At 36.3% G+C, this 24,221-nt stretch overlaps 1 protein-coding gene across 2 annotated transcripts in view; it reads right to left on the bottom strand.

Moving 5' to 3' along the window:
* Positions 1-6,275: 6,275 nt before the first annotated feature.
* The window catches only part of LOC110449259, a 32,558-nt gene continuing 14,612 nt past the window's right edge, over positions 6,276-24,221 (bottom strand). For both annotated transcript variants that reach the window (XM_021496008.1, XM_021496009.1), the window contains exons 7-12: positions 21,885-21,968; positions 16,966-17,124; positions 14,677-14,775; positions 13,007-13,306; positions 10,103-10,319; positions 6,276-9,162 (exon numbers count right to left, since the gene is read on the bottom strand). In XM_021496008.1, the coding sequence (XP_021351683.1) occupies positions 9,030-9,162; positions 10,103-10,319; positions 13,007-13,306; positions 14,677-14,775; positions 16,966-17,124; positions 21,885-21,968 (992 nt within the window). In that variant the 3' untranslated portion in view covers positions 6,276-9,029. The remainder of the gene's footprint in view (positions 9,163-10,102; positions 10,320-13,006; positions 13,307-14,676; positions 14,776-16,965; positions 17,125-21,884; positions 21,969-24,221) is intronic.

The raw sequence follows: 24,221 nt of genomic DNA, 5'->3' as shown, positions 1-24,221 counted from the left end.
ATTTTCAACATGATTCGTACGAAAGTAGTTTTGCTCTTGTCATGTACATACAAACACCACTGTGACTTGTGTGATGTTTGTCACAGTGGGTGTTTAACAGGACTGGCACTATTGTATGTAAATCATGTCCTTATCTACAGAGCCAGGTCTGCCGGTACTTATTATATAAGCATCAAGGTTTTAGGTCAGTCTTCTGCAAAACAAAATTAATAGTACAACAATATGTTCATTATTTCTTATATATTATATACATTTAAGTAACTCACATTATAACACAAAGTAATTATGAATAATTGACTATAAACACGTGTTTCTATAGGGAACGAAATAATACTAACAAACTAAAATAATCACTCTTTTCCCAAGCTTTCGGGCTTAGCCCTTCGTCAGGGATTAAATGTCACCATCCATCTTGACAAACAGGATGAGTAGTTATGAAAAAGAAATCCCGAAAGCTTGGAAAAAGAGTGATTTTTGAGTTTATTAGTAATTATGATTAGTCAATAGAATAGCCTTTTAATCAAAATCATCGAATACGAAACATCAAATCTCTTGATCTGCTACAATTTTGCTTGATTTTATCAAACTCTTCGCCATTAACCAATACTGTAGTTAATATGTATTTAATCTATCATAACATGCTTATTACGTATTTATCTCCCTCTAGTACAGTACAGTTCGGGCAAAGGCACCATTTATACAGGAAATGGAAGTTATGAAATTTTATTATCGCAGCAGATGATGTTGTTTATAACATGTATTTCAAAACTCAAACCTGATTAACTGTAAGAAAAATGGACAAACATACCTGTAACCGCCCACACAAGTATCAGGAGCCGAGACCATCTATCCATGGTTGTGTGTAGATAGCAGACAGGACATACGTGTGTAGATAAGAATTAACCGGGGGCGAAGGACTGGGGGCAGCCGTAGGTAGTTTAGTAAAAGAACGATTGACATTATTCATATTGAACAATCATGCCAATTATATTGGCGAAATATCACCTTTAGTGGCGGATTGATAATTTTGTAAAAACACTCATACGATGTTATTCAGGTCAAATTCATTGGTAAACGAAACAGACAACATGGATTTCTTTAATTTAGCCCAACTTGAGTAGCAACTGAAATATAAGTCAATGATGGGAAAGGTAGACATTTGTGGCATCATGAAATTGACTCCCCTTGAGCTTACACTCGTAAAAGAATTCTTTACGAACGTTGTTTAGCTGACAATTTTTATGCAACAGTGTAACTTTTGTTTTGTATTGCAAAATGTTTTGTTTCTGTAAATTTGAGCATTGGGACTTTCAATAACAGTCATTGACTACCTTAATTGTGTAAAATCATTTAATCATTCATTTTAGTTGGCTCAAGATATGGTATCTTGTTGCACTCTGTCACCATCAATATATCTGTCCAATATTGTCACCTTCCTTAGTTGAAATCTTTTATTGGAATTGAGGAATTCGTCCAGTATATCAAAAACTTACCTTCGAGACAGAATAATCTGTCAACAGTGACTACTCCAGGCATTGCCCCGTCCCTCCTTCAAATCGGTAGTCATAGGTCCCATCCAGCTCAACTTTACCAGTCATTCCCTTATTTTCGAGAACCCTTTCTGTGGTCAACCCAGAGGGAGCTTCTATTGGGTTCAAAGCTGTTTCCCGACAAAAATACTCGCCTTTTTCTTAGTGATATGTCGATGAAGTCGTGTTCAGCGGAAGAAATAATATTTTACCAACAAACTCGCGGGGTCAATGTCACATTTGCTCGCCTCCTTTGGAGCACCTGAAGCCTCTGTTAAGGTCCATTACACTCACATGTTCATTCTGAGGATGGTCCATCTTCCCTTATAGATCATATTATCATCAACTCTACAAAATAAGACCTCTTGAGTGAATGAACCATTTTTGATGGCGATTATCTTGACGTGTCAAACCATAGACCGTCGGTATATACATTGTATGTAAACTGGTTTTCCTTGATCGGCTTTTGCGATAAACACACGCATTTCGTTTTAGTGGATCGCCACAGGAGCCTCGAAAATGTTGACAACTACCGAGACGATCTTGTTTCACGTATATCAACGGTTCGTCTCTGGATACCTTCCTGGATCTTGATACTAAAGATGAAGTTGATTAATGCACACGCAAGCTTGAGTGTTTATTGAAATTATCAGAACACATCTTGCCGAAATGTAAAATTTTGCTTATTTCTAAAACCGTGTTGGAGCGAACAAACTCAAAGATTCCCATCGGGACATGTGGTGATGCCGTCAGCTTTGGGTCTCTCAAGGTCGACCGCGTGCCACAAACTCAGTCACATTTCGAAACTACAAGCATGCTAAACGCGTATTTGGGAACACACGTAGACAGGTGTCAGGGGATCACAATGTAGACTTAAACAACGAATTTGAAAGCTGTGTTGATGTTAATCAAAAGACGTTCTGGTTTCTTGTTAGAAAACGTCGTACTAACACTTCGGGGTTTTTGGCGCTGAAATAAAATCTTATAGTGCAGTTATCAGAGACCCTGTTCGCCTATTTGTACACTTTATAAAGGTCACAACAAACCGAAGTGTGTGTGATCCCAATATGTATTGTTCCATTTCCTTATTACCGTACTACTTCGCGTGTTGCTGCTTTGTGAAGACTAGATTAACGGTTTACTGCAGATATTTTTCATGCCCATTTTGGAATTCGTTAAGGTGGAAAAGGTTTTCTTACCAGATGTTTGGAATATTTTTCAAAAATATGACTTACTCGATATATTGTTGGCCTTTTACAAGAAGGATCTTCTCCTCTTTAACAATCCTGGAAACGTCTAATCAAGGGCGTTCTATTTTGTAAATCCTTCTCAGCAGAGCCTTTCTTGATTTACGTATCTGGGATATGATATCAGTTCTTCGATTATTTTGAACTGATCAAACGTTTTTCCTATTTTAGTAGAACATGCGTTAATATTGCAAAACAGTTGATTATTTCTCCCGATTGTGAATTAGCATGCGCACAATACAACCTGCTTGTAGCCGATACAGCTGCACATTATATCTTGGACTTCTCTGGCGAAGAAGTGTTAGCGTTACGCAATAACGCCTTCTCCAAAACTATCAACCGAGCGACTACCTTGTTCATGTTTACGTTGCACTGGACCAGGCGAGTGTTGACATTCGAATAGGCACGCTCCTTGGCTCTCCACCTGGTCTTATTCGAGCTATTTTTCTGGGAAACGATGATATGTTCTCGTCTTATGTACGAGACTGCTGTATTTTAGCAGAGAAGGTTTCTGCTGTTACCGTCCAATTAAATGTGTGGCCTTCCAATTATTTCTTGTATTATACTGGTTAAAAGCAATGTACATTATGTATTTGTTAAGGGTATAAGAGTTCATTATTTAACCACTTTCATATATATTTTTTCATTCAATGTACTTTTTTTTGTTACAAATTGTATTATTTTTGTATAGCTCTTCATGCTGGAGGAATAAAGATCTGATTGAAAGTTTAGAAAAAAATGAAATTATAAAACTATGAAATATATTACAGTAAAAAGGGAGAAATGGGCGACACAGGGGTAGTGAAATACACAATTTTGATAAAGCAACTTAGGACATTCCCATACATGAAAAGGGTTTTATTCTAGCATATCAAGGTCTTAGGTAGACAGTTAAAATCTTTGACTCCCACTACTTAAGTTTTTTTTTAGAATTTAGCTAATTTATTCCCTTTTAGGTCCTGCAAAGGGTCGTGTTAGGGGCTGAATGTTTATGATATCAAACTGCAATCACATAATGATTATTCCAGCCTTTGAACTGTTTCCCATAGGAAACAGCAAAATATGCCAAGAAGTGATATTTCCTTATATAAACTTCAGTAATGTTTACCCTCTCCAAGGGGAAAAGGTGATTCATAAAGCACTCTAAGACCTTTCTATTCATGAAGGATATTTGATTCCAGCATATCTCAGGGGAATGTGAACTGAGGTGAAAAAAATCACAAATTCAAAAAAGTACCTTAAAACCCTTCTCTCCATTTAGAGTATTTGATTCCAGCATATCTGGGTCTAAAGAAGAAGACTTTAGAAATTTTGACCATTTGACTCCATTTGACCTTGCCCCCAAGGCCCCTGTGTAGATCACAATTTTGGTTAGCCAAAAAATGTGAATTATTTACAGACGGACAACGCATGAATGTAGATTGTAATAGGTCATTTGAGACTTTGTCTCCCGAGACTTTAAATGTCAAACAAGACCTGTTTCCTTTTTTAACGATTTATTAATACTGTTCACTTGATAGTGTTTTAACATGTACTAGAGGCAATGAGGTTCCACACAAGTTTTCTGCAATATTGTTTCATACATGTAGCTAAGCTTAATCCTAATTAATTAAATCCATGATTATCACAACGCAGCAAACACACAGACGAGTCATGCTAGAAAAGGAGGCTTCAAAAACAGGAGAAAATGAACTGAATATCCTTTTCGCATCCGACAAATAAGGAACATTGTTTGAAATAATTTTGTGAATGAAGAAAAACCAAGACTTTATATGTATTTATTTTGCTGTAAATTCAGTTTTACTCTAAAACAATTAATTTGAAATTTGAATTTAATGAGAAAGTCTGAAATTTGAATTTTCAAAAATTAAGAAAAAAAAGTATCAATACAAACAAAAACATATTTCAGGAAACTCACTCTGAAACTTTATTTCAGGGCAATATTTGTACATCACTTCATTTTGGCTTTTCCCCCCAACGTGAAGCTCAACAAGAGGCCTAAAGGGTCTTAATCTCTCACCCGGACATTTAAGTAATCTCTCTATGCCAGGTGAGCTAAAAACAATAAAGTGACAACTCCAAATACAGGAACTAATTTTTACAGCATATTGTTTTTATTTTTTATTTTTTTATTTTAAGGAACAATAACAGTGTTTTAAAATTAAATCATACCGACTGATCAAGATAAATTTAAGGTCATAGAAAAATTTGTGCACTGTTTTGCATAAAAAAATTTCTGCATTTATGCAAAGTGCAGTTTTTCTGTATATACTACTGTAAACAGATTTTTAGCACAATAAAATATATAATTTAACAATTAAAGCATTGATGAATTGGGACAACCAAAATGTACCGCGGTATGCAATAAGCGATGATCTATCGAAACATCAATTAGCACTATCATAATTAAGCACAATAGTTAATGTGCCAAAAGTGCTAAAATAAGACTACCACTTAAATATGTACAGTTATATTATAAAACAAAACAAACCCCATTTCACTCAATCGCTCTTTCACATATTACCAACACCCAGGCAAGGCAAGAGGCATTCCTATCATAGAAACCTTTGCTTGATCAACACAAAATCTCATTAAACATTTTGTCATTAATAATTAAAAAAGAAATTAATGACTTAACTATATACAAAGACCCAATAAAATTAGGAATATTTCCTCAAATGTAATCAATGCAATACGTTTAAATAACTTAACAATTCTTCTTTGTTTTTCTAAGTTAGCCTTGAAATTCTGGGGGACTAACATACACACAAATAGTGGAATGAACTGTTAAAACCTCCAGAATACTGAGAACTTTTTGGCTTTCAAAGTTATGTCACAAAATGTAAGCAGTATTTTAAATTAAGCATTAAAAGGCTCAAAGGTGGCTAACATCACTTACCTGAAATAGGATCCAAGCACTGTGTAAGTATAGAAGACTTACAGCCACAGCAAAGCTCATGTTGGCCAACAAATGACTGAAGTTAGGAAGGCAGAGATAAGCACACTACATTTACATTGAGGCAACAGGTTAACTCATGTGAGCCAAGGTACCAGCTAACATTCTATGGAAATGGAGTCGGATACAGGTAAGCTTATATTGCAAAGTTTTTTTTGTTTTTGTTTTTTATTGCAGGGAGGGGTTAATGAAGATATTACGAAAAGGTAACATTCTTTGGTCATGGAGTGACAGGTGAGCTGATGTTAGCAAAGGTATGGTTCTAAATGACGTTGAACCACAGGTTTGGTTTGGTTTGGTTTAGTATTGTTTAGCGTCCTATCAACTGCTTTGGTCATTTAAGGACGGCCTCCCCTATGTGCAAAATGCAAGCGTGTAGTGTATGCGTGTGTGCTTTGGGAGGCTGCGATATGTTCGTGTTTGTCTCCTTGTGATAGTGCGGAACTGATGCCGACTTTATAGTGCTACCGCATTGAAACATACTACCGAAGACACCCAGCAGGCCATCCCATCTGGTCAGATTATACTGACAACAGGCGAACCAGTCGTCTCACTCCTAAATTGCTGAGTGTTAAGTTAAGCAGGAGTAGAAACTACCATTTTTACAGACTCGGGTATGTCTCAGCAAGGGGGCAGAACCCAAAGCCTTCCTAACAGGGGCGAACGCTCAACTAAAGGCCAAAGTGAGGCATATGTAAGCAAAGGAATGGTTCTTAATGACCTTGAACCACAGGTAAGTTTATATTAGCAAAGGTATGATTCTAAATGACCTGGAACCACAAGTGAGAGCATATAAGCAAAGGTCACAGATTACTTCATGTGAGCTAAATGTTAACATATAACAACAAAATATATCAAATTATTTATCTAAATGTAATACACTATTGTATTTCTCACACAAATGTACAAAAATATTTTAAAACAATTGGTTGACATTTGCAGTAATACTACATTTATTTACAGTTAAATCTTCCATAGATAATTGCTTTGCACTCATATTTACAACAGAAAATGTCATACATTATTTGATATAAGTTTCTACAAGAAGATTTCAACCATGTTTTAAGCATATGTTTAGCAACCCACAGCACTATGAGGATTGCATCGCTTCAAGAAGAAAACAAAGCCCCTGCTGTATAAAGCTTTTGTACCCAGTGATGAATTAAAACTATTGGTAAATCAATTGTGTTTAAGTGATTGTTTAAAAATATGAATATTTCCATAATTTTTCTTGCCACGTCGGAGGAGCGAAAGCGAGACTAAGGTGTTGCTTTTCCCACAACGGCGATGGCATCAAACATTGCGTTTAGCTCAACGTTAAGTTTTCGTTTTATGCTTCTTAATCAGTTAATAATGGCATTACGGTGTTGAAATTTTGCGTGAAGGTTCTTTTGGAGTCTACCTTTCATATAATGAAGTCAAAGTTGGGATTTTTTTGTTTTCCATTTTTTTCTTCTTTTTTATACATATTTTGGGCCAAAAACATAGAATTTTAGGTGATTTTGAGAATTGGACATAACTTCTTTAATAATTGTCAGATTTACTTCCAATTTAATACAAACCTTCAGTATACACTGTACTTCAACATATATTACAGGTTTCTTGCTCAAATGACCATATCAATTTTTGGGGATTTTTTGTGTTTTTTGGCCAGCTAATGTTAAATTTTTGTTTTTAGCTCAGTAGGTAAATTCGGTTTACAAACAGAGATTTGAAATGCTTGGATCCATTTGTATTGCGGGTTGGAAACAGAGATTTCAAATGCTTGGCTCCATTTCTTGGGCAGAAAACTTAGAATTTTGGGTGATTTTTATAATTGGACATAATTTTTTTACTAATTGTCAGATTTACTTTGATTTTTATACCCACCTTAAGTATTTACAGTTATTAAGCATATTTACTTTCAGAAACACTTCATTGCACATATTTAACAGTGCATATTAGCTACACCCATAAATGCATCCATCTCAGTTTTCATGTATGCATGTGATAAAGGCGGAATATATGTACCAGTACCACTTTATTGTTTTCGAGAAAATGCTGTCTTACTCATTAAATTCAGTGGTAGAACCTGACATGTACGCATGTGATAAAAGCGGAATATATGTACCGGTACCACTTAATTGTTTTCGAGAAAATGCCGTTTACTCATTAAATCCAGCGGTAAAACCCGACAGTACGCATGTGATAAAAGCGGAATATATGTACCGGTACCACTTTATTGTTTTCGAGAAAATGCCGTCTTACTCATTAAATCCAGGGGTAAAACCTGTATTCGCAGCTTACCACATGGTTATGAAGATTCTCCTCTCTGACGGAATTTATTTTAAAATGCTATAAGCATAAATTGTGTGTGAAAACACAAAGCAGGTAACGGCGAGACATATAATTACACGTAATTCTTGTTGTAATATGATGATAGTTTTTCATCCAAGGAAATAAGTGTTCTTTTTTCAATTCTTATGAATATAAAATTTTACTAGATATATATGATACTTTGACTTTGCTTTGTTTTGAGATTATGAATTTCAATACAGCAGGACCCAGTTATCATGACAAGGCTTCAAATTAGCTATCAACTATTAAAGCATTTTTTTTCTTCAGAATATTAGCCAAAATACAAATATTAGGGCACTGGACAATTTCCAAACAATCATGATAGGATGAGTTAAATATTTAATACCACAATATAAAATGAAATGATCCTGAAGGCATCCACAGGGTACATTATAATTTATTTAATAATTTCTTGCAAACCCATTGGCTGGATCCTATACACGTGACCAGTTCTCAAAAACTCGGACAATATCACTTTTTCAGGTTCATATTAACATCATATGCACATTCCCAAAAGTCCGTAACTGTATACTATCGCATGTTTTAACATGATTTTAACAATGACAAACAATCATGAACCAGTTAAAGGATAAATTAGAAATATTTGGAAGTGTTATGAAAATTGGTTTAAACTTAAATGTATTTGGAAAAAAAATCAGGGATTGACATCAAAACTCTTTAGCCTTAGACACCCAACAGCATTATGATGTCACAAACAATTCAGATTTCAAATTTCAAGTCAGTCTGAGAAAATTAGGTTTTCGTGATTTCTGTTTAAATGACAAACAGAATCTTACATAAACTTCCGTTTCATATAAAATTTATGAAATATTTCTCAACTCTTCAGATTTTGAATTTGATAAGATGTACAGCAACAATACAAATGCTTCAAATTAAAATCAACATATCACAAAATAAAAAAAAAAATAAAAAAAATAATCCATGACCCGAAGGGTAGGTTCAGCGGAAGTAGAGTTTCTTCCTTAGCGTAACCAGGGGAGCTGGAATCTGTTTGTACTGCCCTCCATCAATATTGGCTATGGCGTTCCCCACCTCCTCATTCACCTTCACCAACACACTCAGCAGGTCGTACCTATAACAAAACCATGTGTTAGAAACTTCTATTTTTTTTTCATTCTTGTACGTACATCTATACATTTGTATCCTGGGATACATTCACTGAAGAAATGCTATGGAAACATTGATAATTCACAAACGTAAGGCAAAGTACATTTGGTTAAAAATAACCGATGCTTAACTCTCCTTCCTGTCAATCAAATTTATTGACTTTACTCCCTGATTCTACAACATGCCACAGTAATACAGTTTATAATTGATGGTTTAGATTGGTTTGATAATTTTCCAGGATGTTTTCAATGCTGCAGTTATCAGACACACATATGTAAATACAGTGGCTGATCCAGAGACCTATCTGGTTTTTGTCTTATTTTTCGGGGGGGTGGGGCCAAAAACCCCTCTGGATCCGCCACTGAACTATGGAAACTTTGACAGATCAATTCAAATGTCTTAGACATTGGTTTTGGTGACTGATTAATTGTCTTAGACATTGGTTTTGGTGACTGATTAATTGTCTTAGACATTGGTTTTGGTGACTGATTAATTGTCTTAGACACTTGTTTTTGGTGAATGATTAAGTGTCTTACACACGTTATTTTGGTGAATGATAAAGTGTCTTAGACACTTGTTTTTGGTGAATGATTAAGTGTCTTACACACGTTATTTTGGTGAATGATAAAGTGTCTTAGACACTTGTTTTTGGTGAATGATTAAGTGTCTTACACACGTTATTTTGGTGAATGATAAAGTGTCTTAGACACTTGTTTTTGGTGAATGATTAAGTGTCTTACACACGTTATTTTGGTGAATGATAAAGTGTCTTAGACACTTGTTTTTGGTGAATGATTAATCTTTAGTGTCTTAGACATAGGTTTTTGTGACTGACCAATTCAAAAGTCTTAGACACATGTTTCAGGTTTAGATACATATTTGACATTAGATATGAAGCTACCAACCTGTAGGCATATTTGTCGAGCATGTCAACAAGTTTGTTGATGAACCAGCTGCCCTGGCTCCGACTCCGGTAGGACACATAACCTGGTACAGTTGCATACCCGAGAATAAAATCTGCCTCATCCGGAATCATCTCTCGTCCATTAATGTCGACCATTAAGTCTCGTCTTTCTGGCTGATACATTGGTATTGGGGCAGTGTCTGCTTCAATGTCATAGCCTAATGAATAAGACAACAATATGTTTTAGAAAGCAGCATTAACTTTATCACACAATGTGCTGTGTTATCCAGTGAACATACCCATATCATATTCTTTTGCGTATTAACCCATGTAATATGACCTATCAGCCCCATGATTGGTTACAAGTTTCAATTGTTTCAATTGTGACGTCACGCTTAGGACAAGAACATGACGTCACAGACTTAAGCACTGGAGTCAAAATGGCGACTTTTTACATTTCAAGGTTACATGAAAATTGTCGTTTTACACGAATAAATGCCACAAATCTTGATTATGTGATAAAAAGGATCTTACACTCGTTGTCATTTCATATGAAATTTATGAAACTCATCACGAATTTTTCAATTCAGCTCGCCAGAGGCTCGCTAAATTGAAAACTTCTTAAGACTCATTTCAATAATCTTATATGAAATGGAAACTTGTGTAAGATCCTATAGGTATTTGTAATTTTCTTCTCCAGAACTTCTTGATACATATTGACTGGGTACTGAACCAGTCTAGACTTGTCATACACTTGATTAGCCTTATTTTCATGTCTATTATTATTTTTTCATATTATTCCCGACAAGTGATTGGCCAGGAGTGTATCACATGTCCACCGATAAAAACCGATATTGACTTGGAGCGCATGATTTTTGTTGAAGACTGAATACACTAATTTGTTTTATTTTTAGCGATTAGTACATTAAAGGAACATCACGTGAAGTGCCATAGTTTTTGTAATGAATGTATGTGTTGTATGCACTTCCACTTATGTTATCTCGCTATCCCCATATTCATAGTCCATTCCAAATGTCCAGTTTGACCGCTTGAATTATTCCGGAAATCCCGCTAAAAATAGCGCCGATAACGTCACCTGACTAGGCAGTAAACACAAGTGTCTGAGCGAGATGAAACAGTTTCCAAAGGGGTCCCAGAGAGGGGACTTTGGGCAACTGCAACTTCTTACCGCACAATGAAACCAAGCAACATGATTTCTAAGTCGGTATTCATCATCAGAAGTTAATTGCACACTTGTCAATATTCAGAATTAAAATTTATTTAGCTTTAAACATATTTGTTACCAATAAAATTGAACAAGGGATGGGGCACAACTTTTTACAATTTATCACAGCCTTCTCATACATTTACAATTAAATGTCAACACAATCTGAATAAATACAGCTGTTCATTATCACGTTAATAGCTTTTTTTTATTAACATCTGATTTTAATGAGATTGATGTCAACAATGATAATAGGCATAAACATAAAGTAGATACATTTAAATATATATTGAATTTAGTACCTGAATGTGGCCGGTACAGATGGTACGGGGCTAAACACCTTATAATTATGTGTCAGATATGGAACATGTTGAGATACTTGATAATTATATTTTTTCAATACTTTACATAGATTTAAGCATTCTTGTAAATGTACCCTTTTTTATGTTGAGACAACTTTTCTTTAATCATTTCATTTTTGTCCGAAACAGAAGCTGTAGTTATCAGCAACTCGCATCATTTTTACAACGTAAACAAATATTTTTTCCCCTGTTTTCAATATGTATTCCGATTCTATCTGAAGTCGAAAATTTATTCTTTATAGAGAAAATGTTGTTACATGATCATACATTCTAAGTCAACATCAAATAAAAACATGAAGTGTTGAAAAATTACGATTTAAAAAATAAATGTTATGCGATCCTATTTATTATAAGTAGGTTTTCCTTCCTCAGTTATTCATCCTGAACCGTCACAACAGTTATCCCTTGGAGGGCCTCATGGCAAAATCAAACTAACCAGTCACTTATCCCTTCCTTTCACATAAACCACTGTATAATTATAGAAACACAAAGTAAACTGTCTCTGATACATGCCCATTAACATATTAAACTAAGTTCATCTGTGTTCAAACTCAGACAAAGATACTAGCGAGGTTAATAGTTTTAGATATTTTTTCATAACATAAAGAGCGCTAGCATTTCTGTCGATTCCATTTCAGCTGAACTGGCTACCGGAAGAATACATGCACCGTACTAACTGCTAGGGCAGTTATTTTCTCCTTGAATACTTCCCACCTGCAATAATGATTCTGTAACGTACCCCTTGCGCTATCTTTTGACCATTTGACAACTTTTCGCTTCGTAGCTGAAACGGTACAACACTTTTCTTTCGCTTACTTCACACGGCCAGTCATTTTGTTTACAAAGAAATTGTGTGCTATGCGCATGCACTAGTAGAGGGAAATCCCTGAACAAAAACGTTGGTCAGACAGGTAGAAATACTGATGATTTTCTTAGATTTAATCATTTTTATTAATCTATTTCAGCCAAATCTGATCGTTATTTTCCATAAGGAGTCTCACTTGATATGTTTATGCATTATTTGAAAAAAAGACAAAAATAGAAGTTACTTCACCGTGATGCCCCCTTAATTCTGAATACACTAATTTGTTTTATATTTAGTGATTGGCTTAATTCTATGTTTTCACATTAACACAGAAAGCTCAAAAATATAGTAATAGCTAAAATAATTAACAGTATATGATGCCATTTGAATAAATTTCTTTGATTTTTGTGACATATACCTACTTAAGATCTCATTTGGGGTAAACCCGTAGAATTCTGAAAAATTTATTATGATTTTTTGTTTTTAATCAAAATGTATTTTGAGAGATCTCACCTCCTTGTTTGTCCCTTCCCTGACAGGCCTGGATAAAGAACAGCTTTGGTTTCCCAGCTAGAGATGGACACACCTGAGCCCGGAAAAATCCTGTCAATATATCAATCCTCACCATCTTTCCATTACTTCCAAAGATGTGTCCTGAAGCCCCGTGGGTCAAAATACAGCAGACAAAGCAATCGAAATCATTGTGATTACGATAACCTACGCCGCTCAGCAGCTGAGCCATCTCAATATCGGTCTGATTGTTGTATGTTTCAACTCTAAAGTCAAGCTTTCGGAAAACGGTAGTCAATCTCTCTGTTAAAGAAAAAAGGTGTTTTTTTCATATTTACAGATATTTAATGTGTAGCTTCCACATCAAACAGCAAATATGCTCATATTAGCATTGATAGCAGCTACATCAACATTTCATGAGTTTAATATTCACGGTTTCGCCAGCAAAACTTAAAATTGAAGTCCCTCAAGGCATATCTGACTATTCTGTATAGTGTAAGAGAACATTCCTGTAGACACATTTGAACTCTTCCAATTCATTGTTTGGAATAGTTCATTATAAAATTTCAGGGGTGAATGAGTTAAACTGATCACAGCGTATCAGTTTTTGCATTGGCAGTGGTTCTGAAATTTATGCACTCTTTTTATCGATAATTGAAAAACAAACAAGGCTCACAAGTGATACAAAGACCCTCACATTCACACATTGTTGCATATGTAAGAGGAAATAAAGTGGCTAGAGCTATGACAAAGTTATTTCTAAACATAGTATCAGTGACCTTGACTATGAGAACTTAGTGAAGGCATTGCCATACCAAACACTTGTATGAAGTTTCATGAAATTCCGTTCATTAATGAGGTGGCTAGGGTGATAACAATTTTTTTTCTAAATATAGTATAAGTGACCTTGACCTTCAACATAGAAACCCGAAATGCAAATTTGTTCAAGGTATTGCCATACTAAACACTTGTATGAAATTCTGTTGAGGAATGAAGTTGCTAGAGCGATGACAAAGAGTGTAACATATGTACGGGCGGAATCCTATATACCCTCAAACTTTTGTTGTGAGGGATAATAATAGTGTGTGGATATTTTCCCCCTAGTATACTCAGTGCGAAAAAAATGCTAGCAATTTCTATACTGCCAATTTTTTTTATATTTCTGGATGAGTGGTGCATGGAGTTCATTTGCTATGTAATATATAGAGAATAATACATGCCTTTTTCCATATCACACCAAGTATCAACCCGAGACTACAATATCAGCCCAAGGGCCCCAGGCCCGAGGGCTGATATTGGTCGAGGGTTGATACTTGGTGTGATATGGAAAAAGGTGTGTTTTATTCTGTTTATTACATACTTACTAATACAAACTACTATCTTATGATTTATTTTTAATTTTGAAATATTGAAAAACGATTTTTTTTCCCAAGGGGGTGTGATATGGGTTTTGCAGGCTGATACAGGTTTTTGGGTGTGATACGGTGGGGGCTGATACGGGTTTTGGGGTGTGATACGGCAAGGGCTGATATGGGTTAGAGCAATTGTGTCGTATCGCATATCCAAAAAAAAACGTATTTATTAGTAAGTATGTCATAATATCTGGAACATGTTTGAAAATACAGTAACCATACATGTAAATGGCTATAACTACAAAGCACAAACACTCTAACCTGCGTCTCTGTGTGTCCCGATGCGGTCTGGCATTTCCTTGCTGCAGTCATCACCTGGTACCTTGTAAAATTTCTCGTTGTTGATGATCACACAAACACCTACAAATAAAATAAAACACAGGTAAAGAATACATCATGTCAGATCCTTCAGCTACCTTATTGTCTTTATCAACTCTATTCCGACAAGCCGTGTTATTATACAGTTAAAGTATGGGGTTGATGGATATAGCAAGTTTCTGGTGTCCCGAGACCAGGTATATTTCCCGAGGCGAAGCCAAGGGAAATAGGCATGGTCAAGTATGGGGTTGATGGATATAGCAAGTTTCTGGTGTCCCCAGACCAGGTATATTTCCCGAGGCGAAGCCGAGGGAAATAGGCATGGTCAAGGGACACCAGAAACTTGCTATATCCATCAACCCCATACTTTAACCGTTTTATTAAACCGATACACATTGCAAAGATAGTTTAAACTTGAAAATATTTGTAAACCATAAGCTGTATATCCCAACTACCCCTTTGATCGCATGGAGCCAAATGCTTCCGAGTTCAGTAGCAAGCTCCGCCCACCTCAGGCGTCGCTTCCGAGTTCAGTAGCAAGCTCCGCCCACCTCTCACCTGATTGGCTTGGCGGACACACGAGTGTAGGTGTGTTTTAGTTCCCAGACTAACACACAGGACTTAAACACAGTCAGGCAAAAGTGGGGATATATTCGATTTAACCAATTACTTTTATATAGAGTAAATCAAGTAGAGGTATATTAATAATAAGTATTAACAGATTAGACGCTAACTTTTTTGGCTTTGTATAGTCCACAGGATTTGTTAAATAGATTAGTTGGTAGCCCTACATCAATGATACTAGTTTAGGACCTGTATCCATTAAATCATTCTCATTCACAAGCATGGGTTCTATGCTCCAACCCACTTTCTTTTTAACTTCCTCACATCTCGTGACTTTGTCAAAATGTCAAAGTGTAAACATTGAAAACAGTATTCCGCTATATTTACATATGCCCTTCCCATTTTCCATTAGCTCCATTGAAAGTCAGCCTTCAGTAACTGGACAATTATGTCTCTCAAAAATTCTTCAAAATCACTGACGAAATGTGAAATTTTATTAATTTACTACAGAAACACAAAGTTTTGTTAAAGGAGGGAACCGGAGTTTGTACACAAGGACGGCTTCATGACTACAGGCGTGGGACTTTCTGAGGTAAGATCCTAAACATGAAATAGAAAAACTATTGAATCGAATGTAGGTGACATGAAACTTCCTATTGGAATGAGAATACTGTAAGGTAAAATCCAAGTAAAATATTTTGACATTAACTATGCAAGATTCTCATACTAAGCTTTTTTCAGTTAAGGACAAGTTAGGTTATTTACTATTTGTCCCTGCCAAAAAATACTAGCTTCCAACTAAAGAAAATGTGTCCTTAACAGTCACCTGAGTTGTAATGCTATTGTTAGTTGTTGTTGTGAAAAAAGGTACATACAATCCTTGAAGAGCAAATAAAATATACTTTATTACCCCCCCNCTAAAAATTATAGCCAATTTGACAGCACTTGGGGGTTTGGATCTATATGATTCACAATTTTAGAATTGGATCGGCTACAGAATCTTCCTGCAGTATTCTAATGAAATCTGTTCAGTAGTTTTGGAGAAAAAGTTTAAGTTAAATCTGAATTGTTTACAGAAGGTCAATTCATCATCACACATAAAGGGATCACAATGGGTCAACTGAGAATTTTTCTTTAGGTACGGCATACTGGGAAAATTTTGCCCAGTCCAGCTTTCACTCTTCGCCTATGAAATCAATTTGTGTAAGTTTCCCCCAAACCCTTCACATTTAATTACGATGTATATTATGATGTTTACTTACATTCTAAATTCAAAATTTGCCCTCATTAGAGACAGTGAAAAAGATGAAAATGAAATTGTGGCGAAAAATCCTCGACATAGATAATTTGTATTTTTACCTGTAAAAAGTCTATAAGCACCATTACATTTCTACACACATTATCTATCGAGACACATTTGAAACCCTTTTTTTTCAATCAATTGAGGTGAAATTTCTTGGAAAAAAACCTGCAGCGAAAATCCCCGATATACAGTATTTGTGTTTTATACCTACTAGTATACAAAATCTGGCTTTAAGCACCATTACATTTCTACATACAATATTCATGGAAACACATTTGAAACCCTTTTTTCAATCAATCGAGGAGAATTTCTTGGAAAAAAACTTTTTTTTTCTTTTCTTTTCTAAAAATAATCGTATGCAGTACCTCTTGGTTTTGCATCCATTTTGTAGCTAGGTAGATCCAGCTCATTGTCAATATTGACACGCTGGGTTTGGCGTACTAGCTCGTTGTCCTGTCTCTGTTGTTCTGTCTCATTTCTTTCTGCTCTGGGTAGTTGAACAGCTCCAGGCATTCTGCCATCAACTGAAAAACAGAGAAAATTGAGTAAACAGTTGTTTACAAATAAATGGCATATGACAAGGTATAAAAGAGAATGTAAATGAAAGAGGAGAAAAATTGCCAGGCTAGGGTTTTACATGTAATCTCTAGTAGACCTCTTACTTTTTGGATTATAATGATAATAATAATTCAAGGTACTTATATACCACTTTATCACAACCTAGTTTGTAGGTCGTCTCAAAGCGGTTCACAAATTATTATCCACGGTTATAGGGCCTTTGCAACCAGCCAATATCTTTCTCATCTGCCTGGAGAGTATACAGCCGGTGCTGCCATTTTGGCACTCACAGCTAGCATTCAACAATTCCAGCACTGTCCAACCACATACTCATTTACAGCTGTGTAGACTGGAACAAGAATACAACACAGTGCCCTGATGTGACTCTAACCTGCAACCCCACGGTCACGAGCCAGGTGGCCTAAGACTAGACTACTGTGCCTCCAAAAGAACAACACCATCTGAATGCTTGTATTTCAATTGTGTCTGAGAAATTACCATAAAAAAATGTATATGTACCAGGAAAATTTCGCCCTTCACCATTAAAATCTTTACAGACCTTATATATAAGTGTTGATTTCACCCTCTGCAAGTTATTGCTATATATGTTACAGACCTTATATATAAGTGTTGATTTCACCCTCTGCAAGTTATTGCTATATATGTTATAATGTGAACTGTTATTTACTCCAATGATTTTCCCCTTATCATATGAAGGTGAAAGTTAAAATGCATCAAACATTTCCTGGTACACAGCATTTTGTGATATATCTGAATTCGTGATTGTTTCCCCTTACAAAGTAACTCAAAAATATCGGTGACTTACAGTAATAGTTCTAGACTAGCTTTCTTTAATGGATTGACCACAAGTAGCCAATACCTGCCTGCTTGATTATTACATTAATTAACCACAGACTGACCAGCATCTACCAGCTTGACAACAATATTGAATGACCACAGAATTCAGTACCTACAGATGTGTTTGACCTCTGTTTTGATTGACCATAGACTGTCAGTATCTATCTGCTTGACCATTGTACTGATTGACTATAGTAACCAGTACCTATACCTTCTTGACCAATGTATTGATTATGCATAGGCTGTCAGTACTGTACCTGCCTGCATTGTATTGATTGAGTATAGCACTTACTATGCTTACCCATGGCATTGTTTGACCATACAGTGACCAAACCTGCCTGTTTGACCATTGTACTGATTGACCACAGAGTGACCAAACCTACCTGTATGACTAGTGTATTGATTGACCACAGATTGACCAAACCTACCTGCATGACTAGTGTATTGATTGACCACAGAGTGACCAAACCTACCTGTATGACTAGTATATTGATTGACCACAGAGTGACCAAACCTGCCTGTATAACTAGTGTATTGATTGACCACAGAGTGACCAAACCTACCTGTATGACTAGAGTTTTGATTGACCACATATTGACCAAACCTACCTGTATGACTAGTGTATTGATTGACCACAGAGTGTACAAACCTACCTGTATGACTAGAGTTTTGATTGACCACATATTGACCAAACCTACCTGTATGACTAGTGTATTGATTGACCACTGAGTGACCAAACCTATCTGTATGACTAGTGTATTGATTGACCAGATTGACCAAAACTACCTGTATGACTAGTGTATTGATTGATCACAGATTGACCAAACCTACCTGTATGACCATTGTACTGATTGACCAGATTAACATAACCTACCTGTATGACTAGTGTATTGAGTGACCACAGAGTGACCAAACCTACCTGCATGACTAGTGTATTGATTGACCAAAGAGTAACCAAACCTACCTGTATGACCATTGTACTGATTGACCAGATTGACATAACCTACCTGTATCACTAGTGTATTGATTGACCACAGAGTGACAAACCCTACCTGTATGACTAGTGTATTGATTAACCACAGAGTGACCAAACCTACCTGTTTCACCAGTGTATTGTTTGACCACTGAGTGACCAAAACTACCTGTATGACTAGAGTATTGATTGACCACATATTAACCAAACCTGCCTGTTTCACCATTGTATTGTTTGCCCACTGGGTGACCAAACCTGCCTGTATGACTATGCTAGTGTATTGATTGACCACTTAGTGACCAAACCTATCTGTATGACTAGTGTATTGATTGACCAGATTGACCAACCCTACCTGAGTGACCAAACCTACCTGTATGACTAGGGTATTGATTGACCGGACTGACCAAACCTACCTGTATGACTAGTGCATTGATTAACCACATATTGACCAAACCTACCTGTATGACTAGTGCATTGATTAACCACATATTGACCAAACCTGCCTGTTTCACAATTGTATTGTTTGACCACTGAGGGACGAAACCTGCCTGTATGACTATGCTAGTGTATTGATTGACCACTGAGTGACCAAACCTACCTGCATTACTAGTGCATTGATTGACTACAGAGTGACCAAACCTACCTGTATGGCTAGTGTATTGATTGACCACTGAGTGACCAAACCTACCTGCATTACTAGTGCATTGATTGACTACAGAGTGACCAAACCTACCTGTATGGCTAGTGTCTTGATTGACCACAGATTGACCAACCCTGCCTGTTTCACCATTGTATTGTTTGACCCCTGAGTGACCAAACCTGCCTGTATGACTATGCTAGTGTATTGATTGACCACTGAGTGACCAACCCTATCTGTATGACTAGAGTATTGATTGACCACTGGGTGACCAAATCTACCTGTATGACTAGAGTATTGATTGACTACATATTGACCAAACCTGCCTGTTTCACCATTGTATTGTTTGCCCACTGGGTGACCAAACCTGCCTGTATGACTATGCTAGTGTATTGATTGACCACTTAGTGACCAAACCTATCTGTATGACTAGAGTATTGATTGACCACATCACAGAGTGACCAAACCTACCTGTATGATTAGAGTATTGATTGACCACATATTGACCAAAAACCTACCTGTATGACTAGTGTATTGATTAACCACAGAGTGACCAAACCTACCTATATGACTAGTGGATTGATTGATCACAGATTGACCAAACCTACCTGTATGACCATTGTACTGATTGACCAGATTGACATAACCTACCTGTATGACTAGTGTATTGATTCACCACTGAGTGACCAAACCTATCTGTATGTCTAGAGTATTGATTGACCACATATTGACCAAACCTACCTGTATGACTAGTGGATTGATTGACCACAGAGAGACCAAACCTACCTGTATGACTAGTGTATCCTGCATTACTAGTGCATTGATTGACTACAGAGTGACCAAACCTACCTGTATGGCTAGTGTCTTGATTGACCACAGATTGACCAACCCTGCCTGTTTCACCATTGTATTGTTTGACCACAGAGTGACCAAACCTACCTGCATGACTAGTGTATTGATTGACCAGATTGACCAACCCTACCTGAGTGACCAAACCTACCTGTATGACTAGGGTATTGATTGACCACAGAGTGACCAAACTTACCTGTATGACTAGTGTATTGATTGACAACAGAGTGACCAAACCTGACTGTTAGACCATTGTATTGATTGACCACAGATTGCCAAAACCTGCCTGTATGACTAGTGTATTGATTGACCACAGAGTGACCAAACCTACCTGTATGACTTAGTGTATTGATTAACTACAGAGTGACCAAACCTACCTGTATGACTAGTGTATTGATTGACCAAAGAGTGACCAAACCTACCTGTATGACCATTGTACTGATTGACCAGATTGACATAACCTACCTGTATGACTAGTGTATTGATTGACCACAGAGTGACCACAGAGTGACCAAACCTACCTGTATGACCATTGTACTGATTGACCAGATTAACATAACCTACCTGTATGACTAGTGTATTGATTGACCAGATTGACCAAACCTACCTGTATGACTAGTGTATTGATTGATCAGATTGACCAAACCTACCGGTATGACTAGTGTATTGATTGACCACAGAGTGACCAAACCTGACTGTTTGACTAGTGTATTGATTGACCAGATTGACCAAACCTCCCTGTATGACTAGTGTATTGATTGACCAGATTGACCAAGCCTGCCTGTATGACTAGTGTATTGATTGACCACAGAGTAACCAAACCTACCTGTATGACTAGTGTATTGATTGACCAGATTGACCAAACCTGCCTGTATGACTAGTGTATTGATTGACCCCAGAGTGACCAAACCTGCCTGTTTGATCATTGAATTGATTGACCACAGATTGACCAAACCTACCTGTATAATTAGTGTATTGATTGACCACAGAGTGACCAAACTTACCTGTATGACTAGTGTATTGATTGACCACAGAGTAACCAAACTTACCTGTATGACTAGTATATTGATTGACCACGGAGTGACCATACCTGCCTGTTTGACTCATGTATTGATTGACCACAGGTTGACCAAACCTACCTGTATGACTAGTGTATTGATTGACCACAGAGTAACCAAACCTACCTGTTTGACCATTGTATTGATTGACCACAGAGTGACCAAACCTGCCTGTTTGATCATTGAATTGATTGACCACAGATTGACCAAACCTACCTGTATGACTAGTGTATTGATTGACCACAGAGTGACCAAACTTACCTGTATGACTAGTGTATTGATTGACCACAGAGTGACCATACCTGCCTGTTTGACTCGTGTATTAATTGACAACGGAGTGACCAAACCTACCTTTATTATTAGTGTATGGACCACCCATTTGTTGATTTGTTGTTGTTGGATTTGGTGGCCCGACAATGGAAATCTGCGCTTCTCCTGAAATATTTTTACAAAACCAACATTTAACTAGAAATTGTTGGCTAACAATTTGACGGGCTTTTCAGTGTAAGGACTGATTTGGCCTTCTAACAATAACCTGTGCAAGTCTACAGTAGCTGGCTGAGAAGTGGGGGATTCCCGGAGTGCGACATGACGTCAGAGAAAGTACGGATAAATAACGGCAGCCAATGGGCGGTGTCATGTAGACGAAGGTAGTCCGTAAGAGTCATATAGTCCGTCCACTATGTACATCAGGATGATGAATTTAGACTAGCTTTTTGTCTATCGATCAGGTTTGCCATGCCAATGAAAGGCTGATGTTTACCCACTGCAGTAGAGATGTAAACTGTCCACACTTTTAAGATTGAGAGTGCGTAGTAATCGATGTAGTATTACCAGCATGTATTAGATGTCTTGGTACAAATCAAAGTACTGAGAGTACTCAAAGCACTTGACAATCGCACAAAAATGAAAACGGTTTTTGACTTTCACCTTTGAAATGATATTTGGAGTAGGTCAATGTCGTTCATTTGCACACACTTTAAAGCCCTTCATTCAAGCATGCTTCTTTGACAAACATTATTGTTACCCTGGAGATATTGGTTATTCAGAAAAAGTGGTTTCAATATTTTTACAAATATGACCTCTGTGAGACCTTGAAAGTCATTCAAGGTCAATCATTTTTTCAAACTTGATAGTCAATCATCTGACCATGTTAATGTATCAAATAGTAGGACTCTAGGCCTTGTAGAACTTTAGAAGAAGTTTTTTGAAGTCATTATCTTGAAATAGCACATATGAAGTTTGTGACCTTGATTGTGACCTTGATAGTTGATCAATGTCAACCATTTTTTCAAACCTGATACCCCGACATCTCAGAATCTTTATTATTAAATATCAAGACTCTAGACCTTGTGGAACTTAAGAAGAAGATTTTTTAAGGTTGGTACCCAATATAGAGCCTTTTAACTTTGACCCCTGCCGGAAACCGGAAGTTGACATTTTTTGTTAAAACAGTATGAACAAAAAAGTTTGCCCTTGACTATCTCTATATGATATCCAAAGAAAAACCTCGTGTTTGATATCGTTAACGAAATATATTGGTATAGGCTGTTAACCAATCAGAGTTTGTGGCGGCCATCTTGGAATATTAATGGCTCCAAAAAGTAACATAAGTTGGTAAGGGCCCCTAGAGGAATACATGTATTAATTGTGGTTAATATTGCAATGGCAGAATTGGAGAAGAAGATCGTTGAAATTTTAACATATTGTCAGCATTTTAAAAGATCAAAGGAAATATTCAAAATGGCGTACAACGTTAACGGTAAATGTTACAGAAAAACTAAAGACATCAAATTCATCGGAATGACATTCTTCATCGATCTATTGAAGAATTCTTTAGTAAAAATGAAAAATGAATATTTTGTAAAAATTGTGACCTTTGACCCAACAGCGAACTTTTTCATTTGACCTTTTAAGTAATAATATACGATGGAAAAAAGTTAGCCCTGAACTTTATCTACAAATGATGTCCGAACTTAAAGGCTGTAAATTCAACTGTGTTTGAGTTATAGCCATTTTAAGATTTTTAAGATATGACGTCATGGCAGCCATTTTAATTTTTCAAAGAAGTTGATTTTTTTTTTAAATGTAAGAGAATATCTGGGGAAACCTTTTTCATAACAAATAAACGAAATATTTGTCATTGATATTGGAGTAAAACAAGTTTTAAAATATTGCAAATTTTTTAAAAGATCAAAGGAAATATTCAAAATGGCGTACAACGTTCACGGTAAATGTTCCAGAAAAACTAAAGACATTAAATTCATCGGAATGGCATTCTGCATTGATCTATAGAAGCATTTAAAAAAAAAAAAAAGTGATGGTTTTAAAACAAGAGGCCCATAGGCCTTAACGGTCACCTGATATATTTATACAGAGAGTTGATTTCGTTTTTAACATGAACAGAAATATTATTCAAAGTGACAAAAAACAATAAAACCACCTTATTCAATTTCAAGCATACAGATTTCAGACTAAAAAGGATTTGAAACTAGCACCTCTGATTCTAAACAAGGAAAATGAAGAAATTTTAGCACACTGACTCCCTTGAGCCCCACCCTACAGCCCTTGGGGGTAGGGCTGGCTCAAAATTTTCAAAGTATCAAACTGTCAACTCAAGGTTATAATTCCAATCAAGTTATTAACATGTAATATTCAAAGTATCATTTGCCATTATAAACCATAATA

Source organism: Mizuhopecten yessoensis, unplaced genomic scaffold (assembly GCF_002113885.1).
Source record: "Mizuhopecten yessoensis strain PY_sf001 unplaced genomic scaffold, ASM211388v2 scaffold4537, whole genome shotgun sequence".
Lineage (NCBI taxonomy): Eukaryota > Metazoa > Mollusca > Bivalvia > Pectinida > Pectinidae > Mizuhopecten > Mizuhopecten yessoensis.
Note: the sequence above shows the minus strand (reverse complement) of the source record. Positions and strands in the feature narration are given on the sequence as shown.